Genomic DNA, 19,398 nt, shown 5'->3' on the forward strand with positions numbered 1-19,398 from the left:
AAGAACATTTTCTTGGATTGGAATTCTTTTTATTCTTTGCAGTTTTTATTGTTAATATTTTGTGGTGACACGAGGTCACTGAATCTAGAGCTTGCCATTTCAGTTATACTGCCTTGCTAGTGAGCCTTTGAAAGTCCATGTGTCTCCAAGTCCCCAGCTCTGTGATTATATATATATATATATATATATATATATATATATATATATATATATATATGCACTGCCATGCTTGGTTTTTATTTGGGTGCTGGGGATCCAAATTCAGATCCTCATGTTTACACAGTACTTTACCCAGTGAGCCATAGCCCAGCCTTCAGAGTAGTTTTTTTTTTTTTTTAATGGAATGGAAGTAGCCAGTTCATTACATGAGGTATGCCTGTTGATAGTAATGATCCTTGTAAGTTTCCTTTAGTGATATGATTCTTCAAGTATAGCTGCATCGACACCATCTGGGAAGTTGTTTAAATGCATATATTCAGGTTCCCCTTTGACCTGCTTATTCAGAAACTCTGGATGTGGGACCTAGAAATATTTTACAAACCCTCCATATAACAGTGCATCCTGAAAATTAAGAACTTCTATTTCAGAGCAGTTATTTACCATCATTTCTTTAGTGTGTATGTCTCTCTATATATATGTATGTATACATACAGCTTGTAAGAATATGATGAGGAACATCAGATTACTCATGTATGACATGTATCAAAACGCTCTTTTGGTGTTTTTCTTCTTCAGACTGGTCGGCTCATGACTCTACTCCATAAGATGAAAATTCATATCTTGTCTGAAATATCCACTGAATCATCATATTAACTATATAGAGTTCTTGAAAGTTATCTTTACAAAGTAAGTTGTAAGTCATTCATCTGTCTCTTTTAAGATAAACTTCTCATATTAGAGATGGAAAATTATTAGTTTCACTTTTATTTCTGTGGTCAGAAGGATAATAATTGTGTGATAAGGAAAACATTGTGATTTGCTTATTATACAAATGACCGTTTCAGACCCTTTGTAACATCTTGACAATTACCTTATTTGCGTTCCAGATGAATTTAACCAATTAAATAACAGAAACAATTGAGTTTTGTTTTCAATGTCTACTAAAGTCATACATATTATTATATCATATTTAATATAGACATGTTAATATTAATTAGGATAGATAAGAAATGTGTTAGCTTAAAGGTTAAATAAATTGGAAGAAGCTAGAGACTCAGGAGATCTTTGGGAATGGACTAATATGAACATCACATTTTAAGACTGATTAGGTATTTCAGCTTTTGTACTTGTGTTCAGGCTTAGGAGGCAAATTTTTAAAGGAGATTTGTCTTGAGTTTGGACTTTTAGCCCATTAGAATATATTTTTGTACTTCATGTTATAAAACCACATGTTCTGTAGCTGACAACCCTATTTAAAACAACATTGTGCAATAAGCAATGTGGATAGTTTTATTGTACTTCTAACTTTATGATAGGCACTCAAAGATTACATTGAATTGTGTTTTTAGCAGATTGTTTTAATTTTTTTATATTTGATATATGAATTGACTATGATATATGAAAATACAACTGTTAAGTTACATATGATAAGTCATATTAATTTAGTGTTATAGTTAATTATCAGAAGATGAAAAGAGATAAAAGTTATGTGAGAGAAGTATAACATTATGGCCAAATCTTGAATTATCTATGTTAATAGAGATGAACATTTGTATAAGCATTATAGATTCCATATTAATAAAAATCACTTGTATATATTCTATCATGTTATACTTTGCTGAATTTGGTGTGTGACTATATGTGTATATATGTTGTGTATATTTATCAATTGTGTATATATATCATATGTATAACTATATATATGATGTAGTATGGTAATTATGATATTTTAAAATTTTGTGATTCATGTTTCTTAACTACAGGTCACCAGAAAATGGTAATTTAAAATTCTTCAGTTAGTATTAACATACTAATTAAAATTCATCAGTTAGTAATAATATACTAATTTTGTAAAAATTAAAGTTTATGTAAAATAGAAGTTTATTTAGTTGTAGCAAGAATATGCTAAAATAAAAATCTGAACTGGTTATTTAAAAACATCATTTAGATAGTTGAAACATACTGATCAATGACAGCATTTCCTCACATCCTCGCAAATTGACTTCATGTGTTTATAATTAACAAAGGCTAATGATAAATTATTATACATACATATGTATACTTAAATATACATATGTATAAACACACACATATATTCTTAAACCTGCAGGCTAGTCTAGGTAATAGAAGACTTAGAATCATTAGCATAGGTGTCAAGTGAAAAACAAAATTCTGTTCACTGATGAGCAATTTCACTTTACCACATTTCTACCACAAACTGAAAAGAATAGTTAATCTTCTTTGTATTCTTTGCAAGATCTTAGTATGCTTTTTTCTTGGAAAGAAATTGCTTTTCCCTCCCTTTATCCTGTAATATCTATGTGTAGATCTAGGATATTAAATATCTCTTCCTAATTTGTTTTATGTGAAAGACCCCTTTTTGTTCAGTTGCTCATTTATTCTGACAGTTAGTTCCTTTACTCTTGATTTGATTGATTTCCATATAAAGTTCCTATGGACTTCTGTATGGAAAATAATTTCTTAATATTTAAGAAAGTAAGTATAGCAATATGAATATTCTCTTCTTACAGGTTGTAAGACTAGTATTAAGCTATTTAAATTGTACTTTTACTTTCAAAGGAAGTTTTCCACTAATGAAACAGAAATTTCCATTTTCAAAAGAAATTTTAATATTAAGGAAGAATTTTAAAGCTTATGACAGCTATTTATGTTAGTTTATACTCCTAAAATATTTATTAGATAAATTATAGACCTTCCTAAAATATTTACACAAGTCCAGATATTATGATGAACTATTTTCCAGACTGATAACTAGGACATAAATTGTTAACTTAAACTAATTCAGTGATACTTCTAGGAGAATGTATTTTATTTTATTTTTATTTTTTTAATTTTTTTTTTTTTTGGTTTTTCCAGACAGGGTTTCTCTGTGTAGCTTTGTGCCTTTCCTGGAACTCGCTTTGGAGACCAGGCTGGCCTTGAACTCACAAAGATCCGCCTGGCTCTGCCTCCCGAGTACTGGTGTTAAAGGCGTGCGCCACCACCGCCCGGCCAAGAATGTATTTAAAGTTATAATTGCTTATTGAATGTTCTAGCAACCAATGTATATTCTGTATATTCTTACTCCTTCCATTGTTAATTTTGCTTACTAGAGCAATTACTTAAATCCCAAACCTGAAGTAAGTTCATTCATTTTTAAGGTTTGATTTGCATACTCACGTAGTTGGTCAAACTATATAGATATCCCCAATAAAACTGGTTTAAAAGAAAACAAGCAACCCACCATATAAACCATAACATTACATAATAAAATACACATTGACTCTTTAATTTATGAGGATAATATATAGAGGACCACAATAAGTTTAGTTTTCTCACTAACACAAATCTGCTGTTACTTAATCATTGAACTTCCAAAGACTGTTCTACAGATGCCAAATTAGGTCATTCTTTTGCCGTACTTATACCTGAGATACATGCAGTATTGAATTCTAAATTTTTTATTATTCTGATAGCTCCCTAAATGTGCAAGATATGAATGCTACCTATATAAATCTGCTTTAAACATAATAGAGTTTTTTTCCATTCCTGGAATTCAGGAAATAATTCCTAGTTCAAAAACTATGCCCATGATGGACTTCATTTACTTTCCTAGATTTATTTGTTTGAGCAACTTAATAGTGTATTGGAAGATCCATGGAATCACTAAAGATGACCTAGATACAAAATTATATAGTTGCACTCATCATGTTTTTATAAAAATTAACTTCTTGATGCTCTCCATTTGTAAAATTTTCTGAACATATTATATCAAACACTAGCTATCAGACACTTACACTAGATGTTTGTAAGACTCAGGAATCTTAGGCTTCTCTACATTCTTGCTTAATTTTGCATACAAATTTGGTAGCTTCATTTTTCATTTCTAAGTAACAGTCATTTCTTTCAGCTGACATTAAGTCATCTCTGGGCATATAGAACAAGTCATGAATTACATGCTATCCTTATTCTCAAGAACCTAGAGAATTAAGAATATAATAGAAGAGATCCATAGTGGTATTTAAAATGGGAGCAATGAACTATACAAAGCTCAATAATTTAATGTGAATCATTTTATAATTATAGAATTAAAGTTATTATATTAAATATTAATTCAATTTTGTCCATGTTATCTCATCTCAATTTAAGTTACTGACAGTTAGCCTCAGTGTTGTACTATGATTAAACTATAAATGGTATTTATATGATCAAACATCATAATTATCATGTTTATATGAGGAACGATTAGAAAAGAACACCATTTTATTTTATGAATTATATAATTGCAGTTAATCCCTGAAAAAATGTTTAAACTTATTAACAAACCAAATATTTGATATAGTCTTTGTGACTTTTATTTTTCCATATTTAAGAACAATATTATCTATATACCTATTAATAAAGTCCTAGTATTCACTTTGTTTTTATAGAGGATAAACCTGTTTTGAAGTTTTTCAAATGCTTTAGGTGTAGCCTTAGTTTTAAGATGCTGACATTTCCTCTTAATATTTTTCTTGCCTCCTAGTTGATCTATTGAGTTCACAATGTCAGAGATCAGATTCAGCAATCTCACTTGGGATCACATTGTAACACTGGATCGCGTGTTAGATGAAGTAATCCCAATTCATGGAAGGGGCAATTTCCCCACGCTGGAGGTAAAACCAAAAGATATTGTTCATGTTGTGAAAGATCAACTCATAAAGCAGGGCATTATTGTTAAAGATACCAGATTGAATGGCTCTACAGCAAGTTACGTACTCGCCAGCCATAATGGAATCAGCTATAAAGATTTGGACATTATTTTTGGTGTTGATCTACCAAGTGACCAAGAATTTCAGGTTGTTAAGGATGCAGTTTTAGGTTGTCTACTTGACTTTTTACCAAAAGGTGTTAAAAAAGAAAAGATTACCCTAAAGACAATGAAAGAGGCATATGTGCAGAAAATGGTCAAAATTTGCAATACCCATGATCGTTGGAGTCTCATCTCTCTTTCAAATAACACTGGAAAGAATGTAGAACTAAAATTTGTGAATTCACTCAGACGACAATTTGAATTTAGTGTAGATTCTTTTCAAATTCTTTTGGATTCCATGTTAGATTTCTATAGTGTCCCAAATGCTAAGCTAACCAAAGAATCCTGTCCTGTTGTGGTGGCTGAAAGTATGTATGGGGATTTCCAGGAAGCAATGATACATTTGAAATACAAGCTTATATATACCAGAAAACCTGAAGAGATCAGAGGTGGTGGCCTTTTGAAATATAGCAACCTATTGGTTCGTGATTTCAAACCAGCTTGTCAAACAGAAATTAAGACTATGGAACGTTATATGTGTTCTAGATTTTTCATTGATTTTCCTGATGTAGCAGAACAGCAAAAGAAAATTGAGTCATACCTCCGCAACCATTTTATAGGTGAAGAAATAAGCAAATATGACTATCTTATGACCTTGCATGGAGTTGTGAACCAAAGTACTGTCTGCCTCATGGGTTATGAAAGAAGGCAGACTCTTAACATGATCACCCTTTTGGCTTTGAAAGTACTTGGAGAACAGAATGTATTACCCAGTACGGACAGTGTAACTTGCTTTTATCAACCTGCTCCGTACCTAGTTCTTGAGGGAGGGTACCCAAGTTATTATGTAGCATCTGGGCTACCACTTGTTTGCTTCCAGCCATGTCCTGCAGTGCAGTTTCCAGTACAAAATGATATGATGTAAGAAGTACACATACCAGAAGCATTGCTTAAGCACATCTGAAAAGCAATTTTCCCAGTTCTGTAAATGCTAACATTTATTTTTGTGTCGTTCCAACTATTTTCACCAATTATAGCTTAAATAATCATAGCAGATAAGGTATCATCACTAAACTAATTTTTAAATGATCTTCAAATGTGACTGGAAAAACTTTCAAATGTAGTGGAATACATGAGATAATTTTTCAGATCTTACTGACACTTAAGATAAAATTCACTTGACCAGTATGTTAAAGATGCCTGCATCTTTGGCTAAAGTATAAAAGAACACTTCATGTCTTAAAATGGACATGCATAGTGAAGACATATTATAACATCTTTATGTCCAAGTTCCTTGTTACACTGTACTTTTCTTAGCAAATAGTACCGTGAAATTTTAGTGCTTAAATTGGAAATACCTGATTTCTATGATAAGAAATTTAAATGATGTTAAAACTTGCATTTCCCAATAAAATTTGTTGGGTTAAAAATACTACTAAAGTTTGAAGAATCACTAAAAAAAATGGTCTGGAAAACAGTCATTTACCCTGTGTATAATAATTAGCTAATCTGTTGATTGAAAAATTCCTTTCATCTGGACAACCAATAAGATAACTTATTATGCAGCGTTTTTTTGGCATTTAAATAAGTTGAAAAGAAAAAATAACCAACTCTGAATGTGAAACTATTTTATCATCATCTCCTAAGAAGAAACTAAATGGGACAAAAAAGAGAGGAGAAATAACAAAAACAACAGAAAATTAGAGAATTTAGGCATGACATTTAAGATTTTTGGCTTATTTGATCAACATCCTGAGAAATTTATGTTAATAGTAATTGAAAGCACCTACCACCAAATAAAGCACTTTAACTTTTCCAAGACCAAAGATTGATTTATAATATGTTCCTCAATGTTAGATTTTAGTTAACACCATCCTTTTTCAGTAACTGTGTATATTTGCCATTATTCTGAGTATTTATTCAGTACATCACATATCCACTATTAAATCTGTGAATGGGATTTAAAATTAATTTCTCTCATATGATAAAAAAGATCCGTTATCTGGGATGGTAACAACATGCTGTTCTGAATAAATGTCAATAAGGCCATCAGAAAACTTAAGTATTTTTCCATCACAACATGAACCAGCAATTAAAATCTGAGAATGTGCTACCTACAGACTATACTTATAGTCTCATATCAGCATTATAGTATTGAATACAAAAGTACAACTTCTTTGAATTTTCAAATAGCCAATATTTCTGACTTTTTTTGTACCCATACATCACTGGCCATTGCCATATTTAAATAATTACATGTGTATTACAGAATCCCAAGGCTTTAAAATATTTGTATATACCTCTTTGGGAAGATAACAAATAAAAATATTAATTACTATATTAAGAAATGGAATCACTGTATCTATCTACATTATGTATTGGCTAATGCATAGTGATCATTTTTGTGTCCTTATATATATATATACTTTACTTTTTAGAAAGTGGGAATACATATACATAAACCTGAACTGATTCATCAGTAAAAAAGTAATTCTAAAAGATACAGGTAATACTCGAGAATGAAAAGGAGTGTGTTAGTTATGTCATTGCTAAAGGTTCAGCATTTCCCATAATAGTTCAGTAATAGAATTGTGAAGGTGTCTGGTAATACCTTATCACATCTGTGATCCCGTTGCTTCTTACTGGTATTTCCTCCAAACTCTCTAATTGCTAAGAAGCATTTTTTCCATATTATTATCCTAAAGCTTTAAATTGCAATGTAGAGAATGCCCTAAAAGGATCATGCTTTCTCCTGACATTTTAAGTGTCTTGTTCTCCTATGAAAAAGCTCAACGTAAATGTCTAATATTTTCTCAGGTTAGAGAATCCAAACATGTTGAATGGGAATGATACCATAAAAGAAAAAGCTTTAGCCTATTCCTCATGACTTTGTTTCTCTAAATAACATCACCACGCTAAGCCTTCCTTTATTGCCTTCTAACCAGAAAAATATTACGTGTTCAATGGCATGTCAGCATCTCTCCAGAACTAGTGTAACTGCCTTAAAAGAAACAGTACTAATTCCTTCTGTTCATTGGTTTACTACAAAGCATTTTTTGGTATGTAAACAGGTGCCAGCCTTTTTTACCTGAAGTAATCCATAGAAGTCATTCAATAATTTTAAAACCCCATTCCAGCATATGTAATTCCATTACCAGATATACACCAGATTGCTCTTGATTGCTTTAACTAGTGATAAAATCCAGGAGTAAGTTTTATTCTGAAAGCTGCTTTAATTTTTTAATGCCAGTAATCTAACCAAAACCAAAAAAGAAAAAATGTAGTTCTAACATTTCTATTAGTTGAATTGATTGGGTTTTAGCCACAGACACATACTCTTTTAAACTAGAATATTCTTACAGTGCACAAATGTCTTCATATCATAAAAGATCTAATGGAGTATGTAAGACTTTTAAATAGTCTTCTGCTAGTTTCTAATCTACTGCTTTAAAAGAAAGGATTAGCTTGTTTGGGGTGATATCATACAAGCTGGAGGAGATACACTACTTGGAAACCAATTTTATGTTACTGATATTTGAACATAACACATTTTGCTTTACTTTGCTTTGTTATGGGAGGATGAGATTATTTGAATGAATTAGAACAAAACTCATTTTTATAAATATACACCTTGAACGAACAACAGATGTTTTATAGATGATTTTAATGCATGTGATTTATATGTGCCCTCCAACAGGCAGACAGACCTCCCTGTCCTATAGAAGGAGTGCCACATAGATGCACCTTTTAATGCCTCCAAATAAAATCATTAACCCCTGTAAATGAATAAAATGGCCTTCTTAAGAGAGATGGTGTATCAAGTAGCTACTCCTCAAAGTTACCCAATTTAAAATGATGGTTAAATGTCAATCTAATTAATTCTAGACTCATGGAGAAATATAAAGTATTCTCTCTAAAATGCTAACTAACTCATCCCACATTATAGATATGCCCCATTCACATATATTCCTTAGGCTAAACTATGGAACCCAGAAGGCTGTGATTGGATTCTTGTTAAAGACCTGGTGATGAGTAGGGAATACTGGTCTCTGTGAAAATGACATTACAGAGCGGTATAAGAATACTAATATAATACTTGACCTTTTATTTTTACTATAGTAGAATAACTTGAAAGTTTTCTACATAAAATGAAAGCTTAATTCCAAACAAAAAAAGGTAAAGATATTATCAAATCCTTAACTTGTAAAATCAGAATTAAAAGGGAATTCTTGTGTATTTATAGTAGTCTCTTCCAAATGCTTTGAAAATTAAAAGTAATTTTAGTAAATCATTGATATGTATACTTTCTATTTTTAAAAGGTTTTGCAATTTTAGTCCCTCCCAGCAATAATACAGCCCATATTAGCAGATATTTGAACAAAGATAACTGCAAATTGTAATTTTATTTAAGTCATATGGATGACTTTCTTGAGCATAAGTATTTCTTCATACTTATCTTCTTTACAGATTTCAGAAAGAGTTTAAAGATACCTTTGGTACCCTGACTTCAAAATCCAAAATTTTTTCAGGAAGTAAACTCCAAATACATGTTGTTCACTAACTATTGAAATTGTATTTTCACTATTGAGTAAAATTCTTTCAGATTCAGCAGGCAAGTTAGGAATATATGTTAAAACTGGCTTAAAGAATAAAACTGCCTCCTTCTAGAAAATACCATATCTGTGTAGCAAAATAGAAATTATATACATGAGGTTATATGATTTAGTCATGTTGAGGGCTATATTTAAACATGCTAGCCATTGAGCTATATTAATTTCAGTGGCTATTTACTAAAACAAGGAGAATAATTGTAGAAGAGATACACAGCTCCTGGTAAATCTCGACAGCTTCCAAAAACAAAGGAGCATTAATACATTTTGCTGGAAGAATGTTCTGATGTTATCTTTATTTAAAGTATTTTTAACATACCTAAAGCATTAAAAGTACACTTACTAATAAAGTATCATGTAGTGTTCTAACAGATGGACATTGCTGATGCATAAATATGATTAGTACATGTATTTCCTCAAACACATGTCTATTCTTTATGATGAAAACTTCTAGAGATTTACAGTACATTTGTGTTATCTATTCTACTGAAGAGGAAGGTTTTAATTCATCTTGTTTCTCTACTACATTTTCCTCATTTACTAAAATAGCACTTCTGTTTTTCTCAATGACAGGATAGAAAAATTGAAAAACTAGGGGCAAATTTTAGTGTTTATTTTACAAAAGATTAATTCTTAGTGAGGATGGAATCTGGAACTGTTTATTCACTAAGATTGTGTTCATAGAGTTTCCATTACAGAAAAGTAACTTCCATGTATGTATTACAGAGAACCCAAAGTTAGGCTGTTTGATTTTCAAGATTTCTCATGCCTACAGCACATTAACAGTCATTCAATAAACTTAACTATCCCAGTAAGATCAGAAATAGCCTATTTCATTAGCTGAAATTTTCTGATCTCAACCCATTACTGTTAGATAATGTCTTCTGTTTGCCATTTTATAGGTGAATGTAGAAAATCTGACTTCCTCTTGAAATTAAGACCTCCTGCTATTTTAAAGCAGGTTACATATACTTTGACAGCCACTGCCACCTCCCATCTCTACACTGCCATTAGATTTAACTGAGTGGTGTCCTCTTTTGAAGCTGTGACTTGTTAAACTTCACCTAGATGAACTGAATGTCTGTAACTTTGCCTTCTGGTTCAAAAAGGATTAGCAGGTACAAAAATGTTTTCTTTAAAGTCCTTCTTAATGTTAAGGGAATGTCTTGGCCTGCAAAACAAAGAAGGCAAGGTTTCAGATAATCTAGACCATAAACTTGTCAATCAATAATGAATGAATAATGATGAAAGATTAATCTGAGTAACTTTTTAATTCAAGATACAAAATGACTATTGCATACAATCAAAATCTTACAGTATAATTTCAGTAAATTCATCTGAAAAGAAATAGTTAGAGCATATCACTTCAAAACTAAACAAGTTATATACCTAAGTATTTCTCTTCAAGATATGTTTCAACATTCACTTGATTTAAACCTAAACCTAATTGTTTAACATGAAAGAAAATGTCAGTAATACAAATGATAGTCAGACTGGGAAAATAAATAAAAACATCTAACTGTAGTTGCCCAGGTCCACATAGGGGATGTTGCTAATAGCATTCTCTACGATATCAAGAAAAATGATCTTTTAAACACTGAATTGTTTTGTTTTAGGAAAGCAGGCAATATAAATAGAGCTTTATAACGTTTAAGGTGCCTTTTCTATTTTTATAGTTCATATCACCCCTTTTAGTCTCTTAGTACAAACATTTTGAAGTGCTGTAATAAATTACAATGATTCTGTAAATAAAAATTTTCAGGACTGTTTCAGGACAGATGTCTGAAATGTCCAAAGTTTGGTGAACTGTGCATATTTGCTTTAATGTTGAATGTTTGTTAAATAAGAATATTTTTTTACAATGTTATACAATTTTAAGACTTGTATTACTTTTCTGGAAAAGGTATTTTGCTGTTTGACAAATAATTAATATATGAAGAGTGAGGTATCTTTTGTGGAAACTATTTTTGATTCTGATAATAGTATAAATGTATGTTTTGTTGTTCACCATATAGATCTTATGCTTGTATCATTTGCTTTGTGTGTTTGTAAAGTTGATGGAAAATTTAATGGAGATATTGTTATTAGATTGAAATGATTTTTGAAATAAAATGACCATGGAATATGCAGTAATGCACTAGCTGCAAAATGGGTCAATGCCTCTTATTTCAAACTTAACCACATCAGTTACTTAATATGACACAATTAAATAGCTTGAACTGTTTGGGAGGCACACAGGCAGTGGGACCTGGACCTGTCCTTAGTGCATGAGCTGGCTGTTTGGAATCTTGGGCTTACACAGGGACACTATGCTCAGCCTGGAAGGAGGGGAGTGGACCTGCTTGTACTGAATCCACCCACCAGGTTGAATTGAATCACTAGGGGAGTCTTGGCCCTGGAGGAGATGGGAATGGAGGGGAGGGGCTGGGGGAAGAGGGGAGGACAGGGGAACCCATGGCTGATGTGTAAAATTAAAACACAAATATAATAAATAAAAATGGAGAAAAATATTTTTAAAAGAACTGCCTTGAGATTTTTCCATAGGGTTTGTATAGAATCACAGTTTTCATTAAAGGTGGCAAATATGGAACCCAAGAAACTACTGGCCTTAAGTATATTATGGCTTTGTATAAGGAACTACTATCACCATTTATGAGAAATTAACTGATAAAACTATCCAATACAAAATACTATCCACAAAACCTAAGTATATAAATGATTTGTATTCATTTATTTCCCTTAGCTTCTCTTACTTCCCTTACTCTCTTCCCCCATTTAAATTACTGTTATCTATAATGCATTGAATGAGATCATAATTGACGGAAAATGAAATTAAATTCCAGAATCATTTAGAGAAATGGACCAAAATGATATAACAGATACTGTATCTACACCCTTATACACACACACACACACACACACACACACACACACACACACACACACACACACACCACACCTTTAGCAGAACTTGGTGGTATTTTGGGTAAGTGACTAAAGAATGGAAAATGGTTTTGAACAGAGCCATCACTTAAATCATGAACATTGGTAATTGTGAATGTGAAAAAAAAGGCTATACCATAAACCTGGTGCCAGGGAAACTCCCAGGAATCCAAAAGAATGACCCCAGCTAAGACTCCTAGCAATAGTGGAGAGGGTACCTGAACTGGCCATCTACTGTAATCAGATTGGCGACTACCCTAATTGTTATCATAGAACCTTCATCCAGCAGCTGGTGAAAACAGATGCAGAGATCCACATCCAATCACTGAGCCAAGCTCCGGGAGTTCTGTTGAAGAAAGAAAGGAAGGATTGTAGGAGCTCAGGGGTGGGTATGGGAGGGATGGAGGGGTTGGGGGGGTCAAGGTCATGACAGGGGAACCTACAGAGGCAGCTGACCTGAGCTTCTGGGAGCTCACCAACTATGGACTGAAAGCTAGGGAGCCTGCATGGGACCAGCCAAGGCCCTCTGCATGTATGTGACAGTTGTGTAGCTTGGTCTATTTGTGAGGCTTCTAGCAGTGGCATCAGGATCTGTCCCTGGTGCATGATCTGGCTTTGGGGAACCCATTCCCCAAGCTGGGTTGCCTTGCCCAATCTTCATGCAAAGGGAGGAGCTTGGTCCTGCCTCAACTCTTTTTTTAATCTTTTAATATACAAGGATAAGTTCTGCCTTATGTAATCTTTAAAACATTACCAAGAATCCTGGTTTCCATACTTATAAAAAATAGACAACTTTAAATTTAGTAATAAATGGATATACATAAAAATCCTAATATAGTCCTATATCAGTTCCATAATATTTTGCTTGTGACCTTCTAGTTAAATTATGCCTGATATATAAAAAATGCATCATAATTATATATTTCATCAAGCATAGTAACACTGTTTCATTATTAGCACTAATAGAAGTCAGATTCATCAACTTCTGAAACCTGATAATGGTGCCATTAAATTACTTACATAAAATCATTAGACTAAGTGATTGCTATGCTTGAGTTTTTTCTACATTATTTACAACATTAAAAACAATATAAAATATATACATGTGTATGTACATATGTGCCTTTGTAGGTAAACATGTACATATGCATATACATTCTCATTCCTCACCAAGTATATCTGGTTTTTATCAAGATTATGTAAAATTATCTAGTGTATGATTGAAGGTTACTTTTGGTTTTATATTAACATTTGAATAGATTTCACACATTTTATAAAGTTATATGTAAAGACATAAAATTATTAAGAGTAGTGCACTATTTCTCATCATTCCTAACATTAAGCACTATTACATATACATGTATGCCTTTGTGTTTGCTTTGTTATATCTCTTTAACCTATATCATTGCACAATCTTCATTTCTGAACTCATAATGAATTTCCATAGAAACAGTAAAACACCAAATTTATAATTTCAATGACATGAATGAAATGAAAACCCTAGTCTCTTTTAGATTATACATATATCAGTGAAATGGATCCCACACTTCTTTCAGCTCTGTGTTACAGACTCTTACTCCCACATCAAGTCTTCTAAGGATACATAAATATGGCAAATATAATAAATACCTTCATGGAGAAAAATCATTTTTTTTCAATTTTAAAGACACTGAATACAGGTAAATATTTGAAGAAATGGCTTATCTCAAAATGTTTTAGTAAAACCATTTGTCTGGACACACTATGATAGAGATAACAGTGGCCAAACTCACAGTTTTAATTAGCATTATATAATTTTTAAAAAAAGAATGAGGGAAATCTGTGGTTTTATGGGAAGGTAATACATTACAGAGCTCGCATATCTGGGTACATTTTGAAGGTTATTTGAAACTCGCCTGAACAACTCTTGCCTCTAGAAAGATGCATTCTTTAAAAAATCATCTCAGGGAATCAATCTACCTCAAGACCCAGCTATACCTCTTGGGCATATACACAAGGAATGGTCAATTTTACCAAAAGGACGTGCTCAACTATGTTCATATCAGCATTATTCATAATAGTCAGAACCTAGAAACAACCTAGATGCCTCTCAACCAAAGAATGGATAAAGAAAATGTGGCACACATACATAATGGAGTACTACACAGCAGTAAAAAAAAACGATATCATGAAATTTGCAGGCAAATATATGTAACTAGAAAATATCATCCTGAGTGAGGTAACTCAGACTCAGAAGGACAACATGGTATATAGTCACTCATAAGTGGATACTAGATGTAAAGCAACCCACAGCTCCAGACTACAACCCACAGTTCCAGAGAAGCTAGCTAACAAGGAGGACCCTAGGAAGGACACATAGATAGCCCAGTGAAGGAGAAATAGATAAGATCTATAAGAGCAAACTGGGAGCAAGGGGTTGGGGGTAATGGAGGGCAAAGAATAGGGGATGAGAACATAAGGAAATGGGAGGTTCGAGCTGGAACAGGGACAGAGTGGGAGAGCAAGGAAAGAGATACCCTGATAAATGAAGACATAGGAAAAGGAAGAAACAGGGTGCTAGGAAAGTTCCCAGGAACCCACACAGAATACCCTAACTGTCATAATAGAGCCTTCCTCCAGTTACTGATGGAAACAGTTGCAGAGACCCACGGCTTGGTGCCAGGCTAAGCTCCAGGAATCCAATCAGTAAGAGAGAGGAGGGATTCTATAAGCAAGGGACATCAAGATCATGATGGGAAAACGTACAGAGACGACCAGCCACACTAGTGGAGACCCATGAACTGTGGACCAATAGCTGTGGAGCCCCCATGAGACTGGACTAGGCCCTCTGGAGATGCAAGACAGTTGTTTAGCTTGAACTGTTTGGGGGGGGCCCAGGCAGCAGGATGGGGATCTGTCTCTGGTGCATGAGCGGGCTTTTTGGAACCCAGTGCCTAAGGTTGACACCTTGTGCCATCTTGGTGCAGGGGAAGGAGCTTGGATCTACCTCAACTGAATGTACCAGGCTCTGCTGACTCCCCATGGGAAACCTTGATTTGGAGAAGGTGGGAATGGGGCATCGGATGGGGAGAAGGCTGGGGGACAGGAAGAGGGAGGGGCAGATCTGTGATTGGTATGTAAAATGAAGAGAAAATATCTTAATAATAAAAAAAAATCACCCCAAGGTCATTATTTCTAAAGAAGTGGTTTCTATCAAAACTGCCAGTGTCTGCATGAAGCAACATTAAGCAAACCTGTTGGGGGAAGCATACAGGTAAAGTATTGAGTTGGCTCTAACATTCTGTTTCCTCAGAAGTCTGTATTTGACAATTTAATACAATTTCTTATCCCTCAGCTGTGTTCTATACATAGTTATATCATAATACTAACAGAGAGCCTGTGAAATAGCCAAAGTCAATGAATATGGTGGAACAAGGGCTTTCAAAAAGTAAATTATTGAACTAACAGGCAATGGGACAATGCATACATGATTAGAATTAATGACTTCAAAACTCTCAAACTATGTTAAGAGAAAAATTGTTCAGTCTTAGTAAGAAGGGCAAACTGTGTAACACTGATAGAAAAAGACCTCATTTACACAGAAGTTTTAGATCACAGCAAATTTAGGAGAAAACACAGACTTTTTACATATTCCCATTTTCAGTATTCTCTTATCAATATGACACACCACAATAAATGATTTATTCAGATTCAGTAAATCTATACTGACAACTCATTGCCACCTAAAGTTGATAGATCATATTGGGCTTATACTGTGGAATTTATGGATTTTGACAAACTTAAATATTTCCAATACACTGGGGGAGGGGAAACCTGTTCTACCTGTTCATTTCTCTTTCCCTTCTAACCTCTGGCAATTATGATTTTATTGTCTCCATAATTTTTTCTTTTCCATAATTTCATATAGTGGGAATAATTCACTATATAGATTTCCAGTTTGGTTTCTTTCTATAAGTAATATGTATTTGTTTCTTCCATGATTTTTCATAGCTTGAAAAAACTAATTTCTTTTTAGTGAACAATATTTCTTTGACTCAATGTACTAAAGATTATCCATTCACTTACTAGAGGGCATCATGATTTCTTACATGTCTGGACAGTTTGAATAAAACTGCTATAAACATCTGAGTAGAGGTTTTTTGTGGGACATACATTTTCAACTCATTTGAGTAAATACTAAAACTTATGATTGCTAGATGGTATGGTAAGGGTATGTTTCTAAAGGAATTTGCAGTGACAAAAGTAGCTCTACTATTTTTTTATTCACACTAGAAATGAATTAAAGTTCCTTTTGCTTTATATCCCCATTAGCTTATGAATTTTTGCTATTCTAATAAGTGGATATAACAATGATATGCATTGTTGATTTAACTTATAATTCCCTAGTGTTTTATGAATTGAGTATCTTTTAATATGTTTATTGTCTATCTGTACATCCTCTTTGGTGAGGCAACTCATCACTTCTTTTACTTATTTTTTTAAAATCTACCTTTTTATATTATTCATCTTTAAAAATTATTTCCATACAGTTGATAAGAATGCTTTTTCTTCTATTTACCCTTCCCAGAAAAATCCATGTGTTCCCCCACCCACTTTGGGCCCTCTTTGTTACCTTGTCTCTCTGGGGTTATGGATTTTAGGATGGTTATCCAAGAGATCTCCTGGGTAGACTGAGGGTGGATGGGAATCTGAATATGAGGGATAGGGTTGAAGGGTGGATGGAGTAGGAGAGTACTGAATGAGATGTCTTGGTAGAGGGGGCATTTGGGGGTCAGGTAGAAACATGATGTAAGGGAAACTCCAACAAATCTACCAGAATGATTTCAGCTAAGAATTCTAGCAATAGTGGATAGGTAACCTGAACTGGTCATCTCCTGTAATCTGATTGGTGACTACCCCAATTGTCATTGGAGAGCCTTCATTCAGTAACTGATGGAAACAGATGCAGAGACCCATAGCCAAACATTAGGCTGAGCTTGGGGAATCCTGCTAAAGAGGGGAAGGAAGGATTGTAGGAGCCATTGGGGGTCAGAGTCATCACAAGGGGACCCACAGAAGTAACTGGCCTGCTCATGGAAGCTCAGACTATGGACTGATGGTTAGGGAGCCTGCATGGCACAGGCCTAGGCCCTCTGCATATGTGTGACAGTTGTGTGGCTTGGTCTACTTGTGGAACTCCTGGTAGTGGGAACAGGACCTATCCCTAATGTTTTGGCTGGCTTTTGGGAACCTGTTCCTAATGTTGGGTTGTCTTGCCCAGCCTTAATACCTCAACTTGATAGACCATGCTTTGTTGGCACCTATGGGAGATCTGCTCCTTTTTTAACAGAGCTGGAGTAGGGATGGATAGGGGGCAGAGGGAAGGTGGGGGAAGGGAATGGGAGAGGGGGGAGAAGCTGTAGTTGGGATATAAAATAAATGAAAAAAATGTAGTTAATAAAAAAGAATGCTTTGTCAAATATATTTTTGCACATAGAGTTGTTGCTAGATACTAGTTGATTCTAGAACCTACCATGAATGCCAAAATATGAACACTCTGGTCTCTTGTATAATTGGCATAGTACTTATAGTCTATGTATATCTTTCCATATACATAAAGTTATTTCTGGATTACTTACAATACCTAATGCTATGTAAATATTTTTATGATGTATTTGTAGAGAGAAAAAACAAAGATCTGTCAAGTTGCAATATAGACATAATTTCTAAAATGTTTAATCCAAGATAGGTTTAATCTATGCAGAATCTATATATATGGAAGGAAAGCTATATATACTGCCAGTTGATGCTGTGTTCGCACATTCTCTTGACAATGTTTTTCACGTACCAGTTTTTTGTAATTAGTGAAGTCCAGCATACCCAATACATCCTTCAAGATTTTGATGGTTTTAGTATTAGATTGCCTAGTCTAATGTCTCTTGATTATCTCTTGTTTTTATGTTCTCAAAGTTTTATAGTTTTGTACATTACATTTGGCCTGTGATCCAATTTGAGTTAACTTTTGTGAAGATTATAATGTCTGTGGCTAGGCTTGTTTGTACATAGCTGTTTCAGCTCTATTTTTTAAAAAGATTCTTTTCTTCACTGAGTTGCACTATTGCTATTGCCAAAGATCAGTTCACTGCATTTATGTAGATCTATTTCTCTGCTCTGTTTTGTTGCACAGATCTGTCTATTCTTCCACCAGTTCCAGACTTCATTTGTTAATGTATTTTATAGTATATCTAGACAATGAGTAGTGTGTATCCTCTGACTTCATTATTCTCTCTCAGTAGTTTATTTGCTATGAAAGTTCTTTCCCTTTCTGGGTAAACGTTCCAGCCAGTCTGTAGCTATTCACAAAATAACTTGCTGTGGTTTTGATTAGTGTTGCACTGAATCTGTGGGTCAGTATAGAAATCACCTACACTTCAACACATTGTATCTTCCTGTCAATGAACAAGGAACATGTATGGTTGTTGCTGGATTTCATTGATGAGTTTTGTAGTTTTCCTCATATAGATTTTAAGTCGAATTATTTTTTTTACCTTTGTGTGTATATATAATGTATTTTAATTGTAATCATTTCCCACCTGTGTCAACTCCACTCCTTTGTACAGATCACTTTCCCACATTCATGTCTTTTTGGTTTCTGACCCACTGAGTATCACCAAAGCTACCTGTTTGACCACAAGTTTGGAACTATCCGCTGAATGGGTATGTGCACCAGTGAGTACACAACTGAAAAAAACTGTCCCCTTCTCCCTGCAGAATTTTTCGGTTACCAGGAATTCTTTAGAATGGCGTAAGTCACCACTAATCCCTCCCACATCCGTAGCTGATTGGTGACAAGGTTATTCTTTTCAGACCCGGTGCAGCTGCTCTGAGTTCAAGATTGCAATGGTTGGCTTAGAC

At 33.7% G+C, this 19,398-nt stretch overlaps 1 protein-coding gene across 1 annotated transcript; it reads left to right on the plus strand.

The window, feature by feature from the left end:
- Nucleotides 1–4,703: 4,703 nt before the first annotated feature.
- Nucleotides 4,704–5,876, plus strand: Tent5d (terminal nucleotidyltransferase 5D). The gene has a single exon (XM_036173903.1). The coding sequence runs from the start codon at nucleotides 4,704–4,706 to the stop codon at nucleotides 5,874–5,876; it is 1,173 nt and encodes a 390-aa protein (XP_036029796.1).
- Nucleotides 5,877–19,398: the final 13,522 nt, after the last annotated feature.

Source organism: Onychomys torridus, chromosome X, assembly GCF_903995425.1.
Source record: "Onychomys torridus chromosome X, mOncTor1.1, whole genome shotgun sequence".
Classification (NCBI taxonomy): domain Eukaryota; kingdom Metazoa; phylum Chordata; class Mammalia; order Rodentia; family Cricetidae; genus Onychomys; species Onychomys torridus.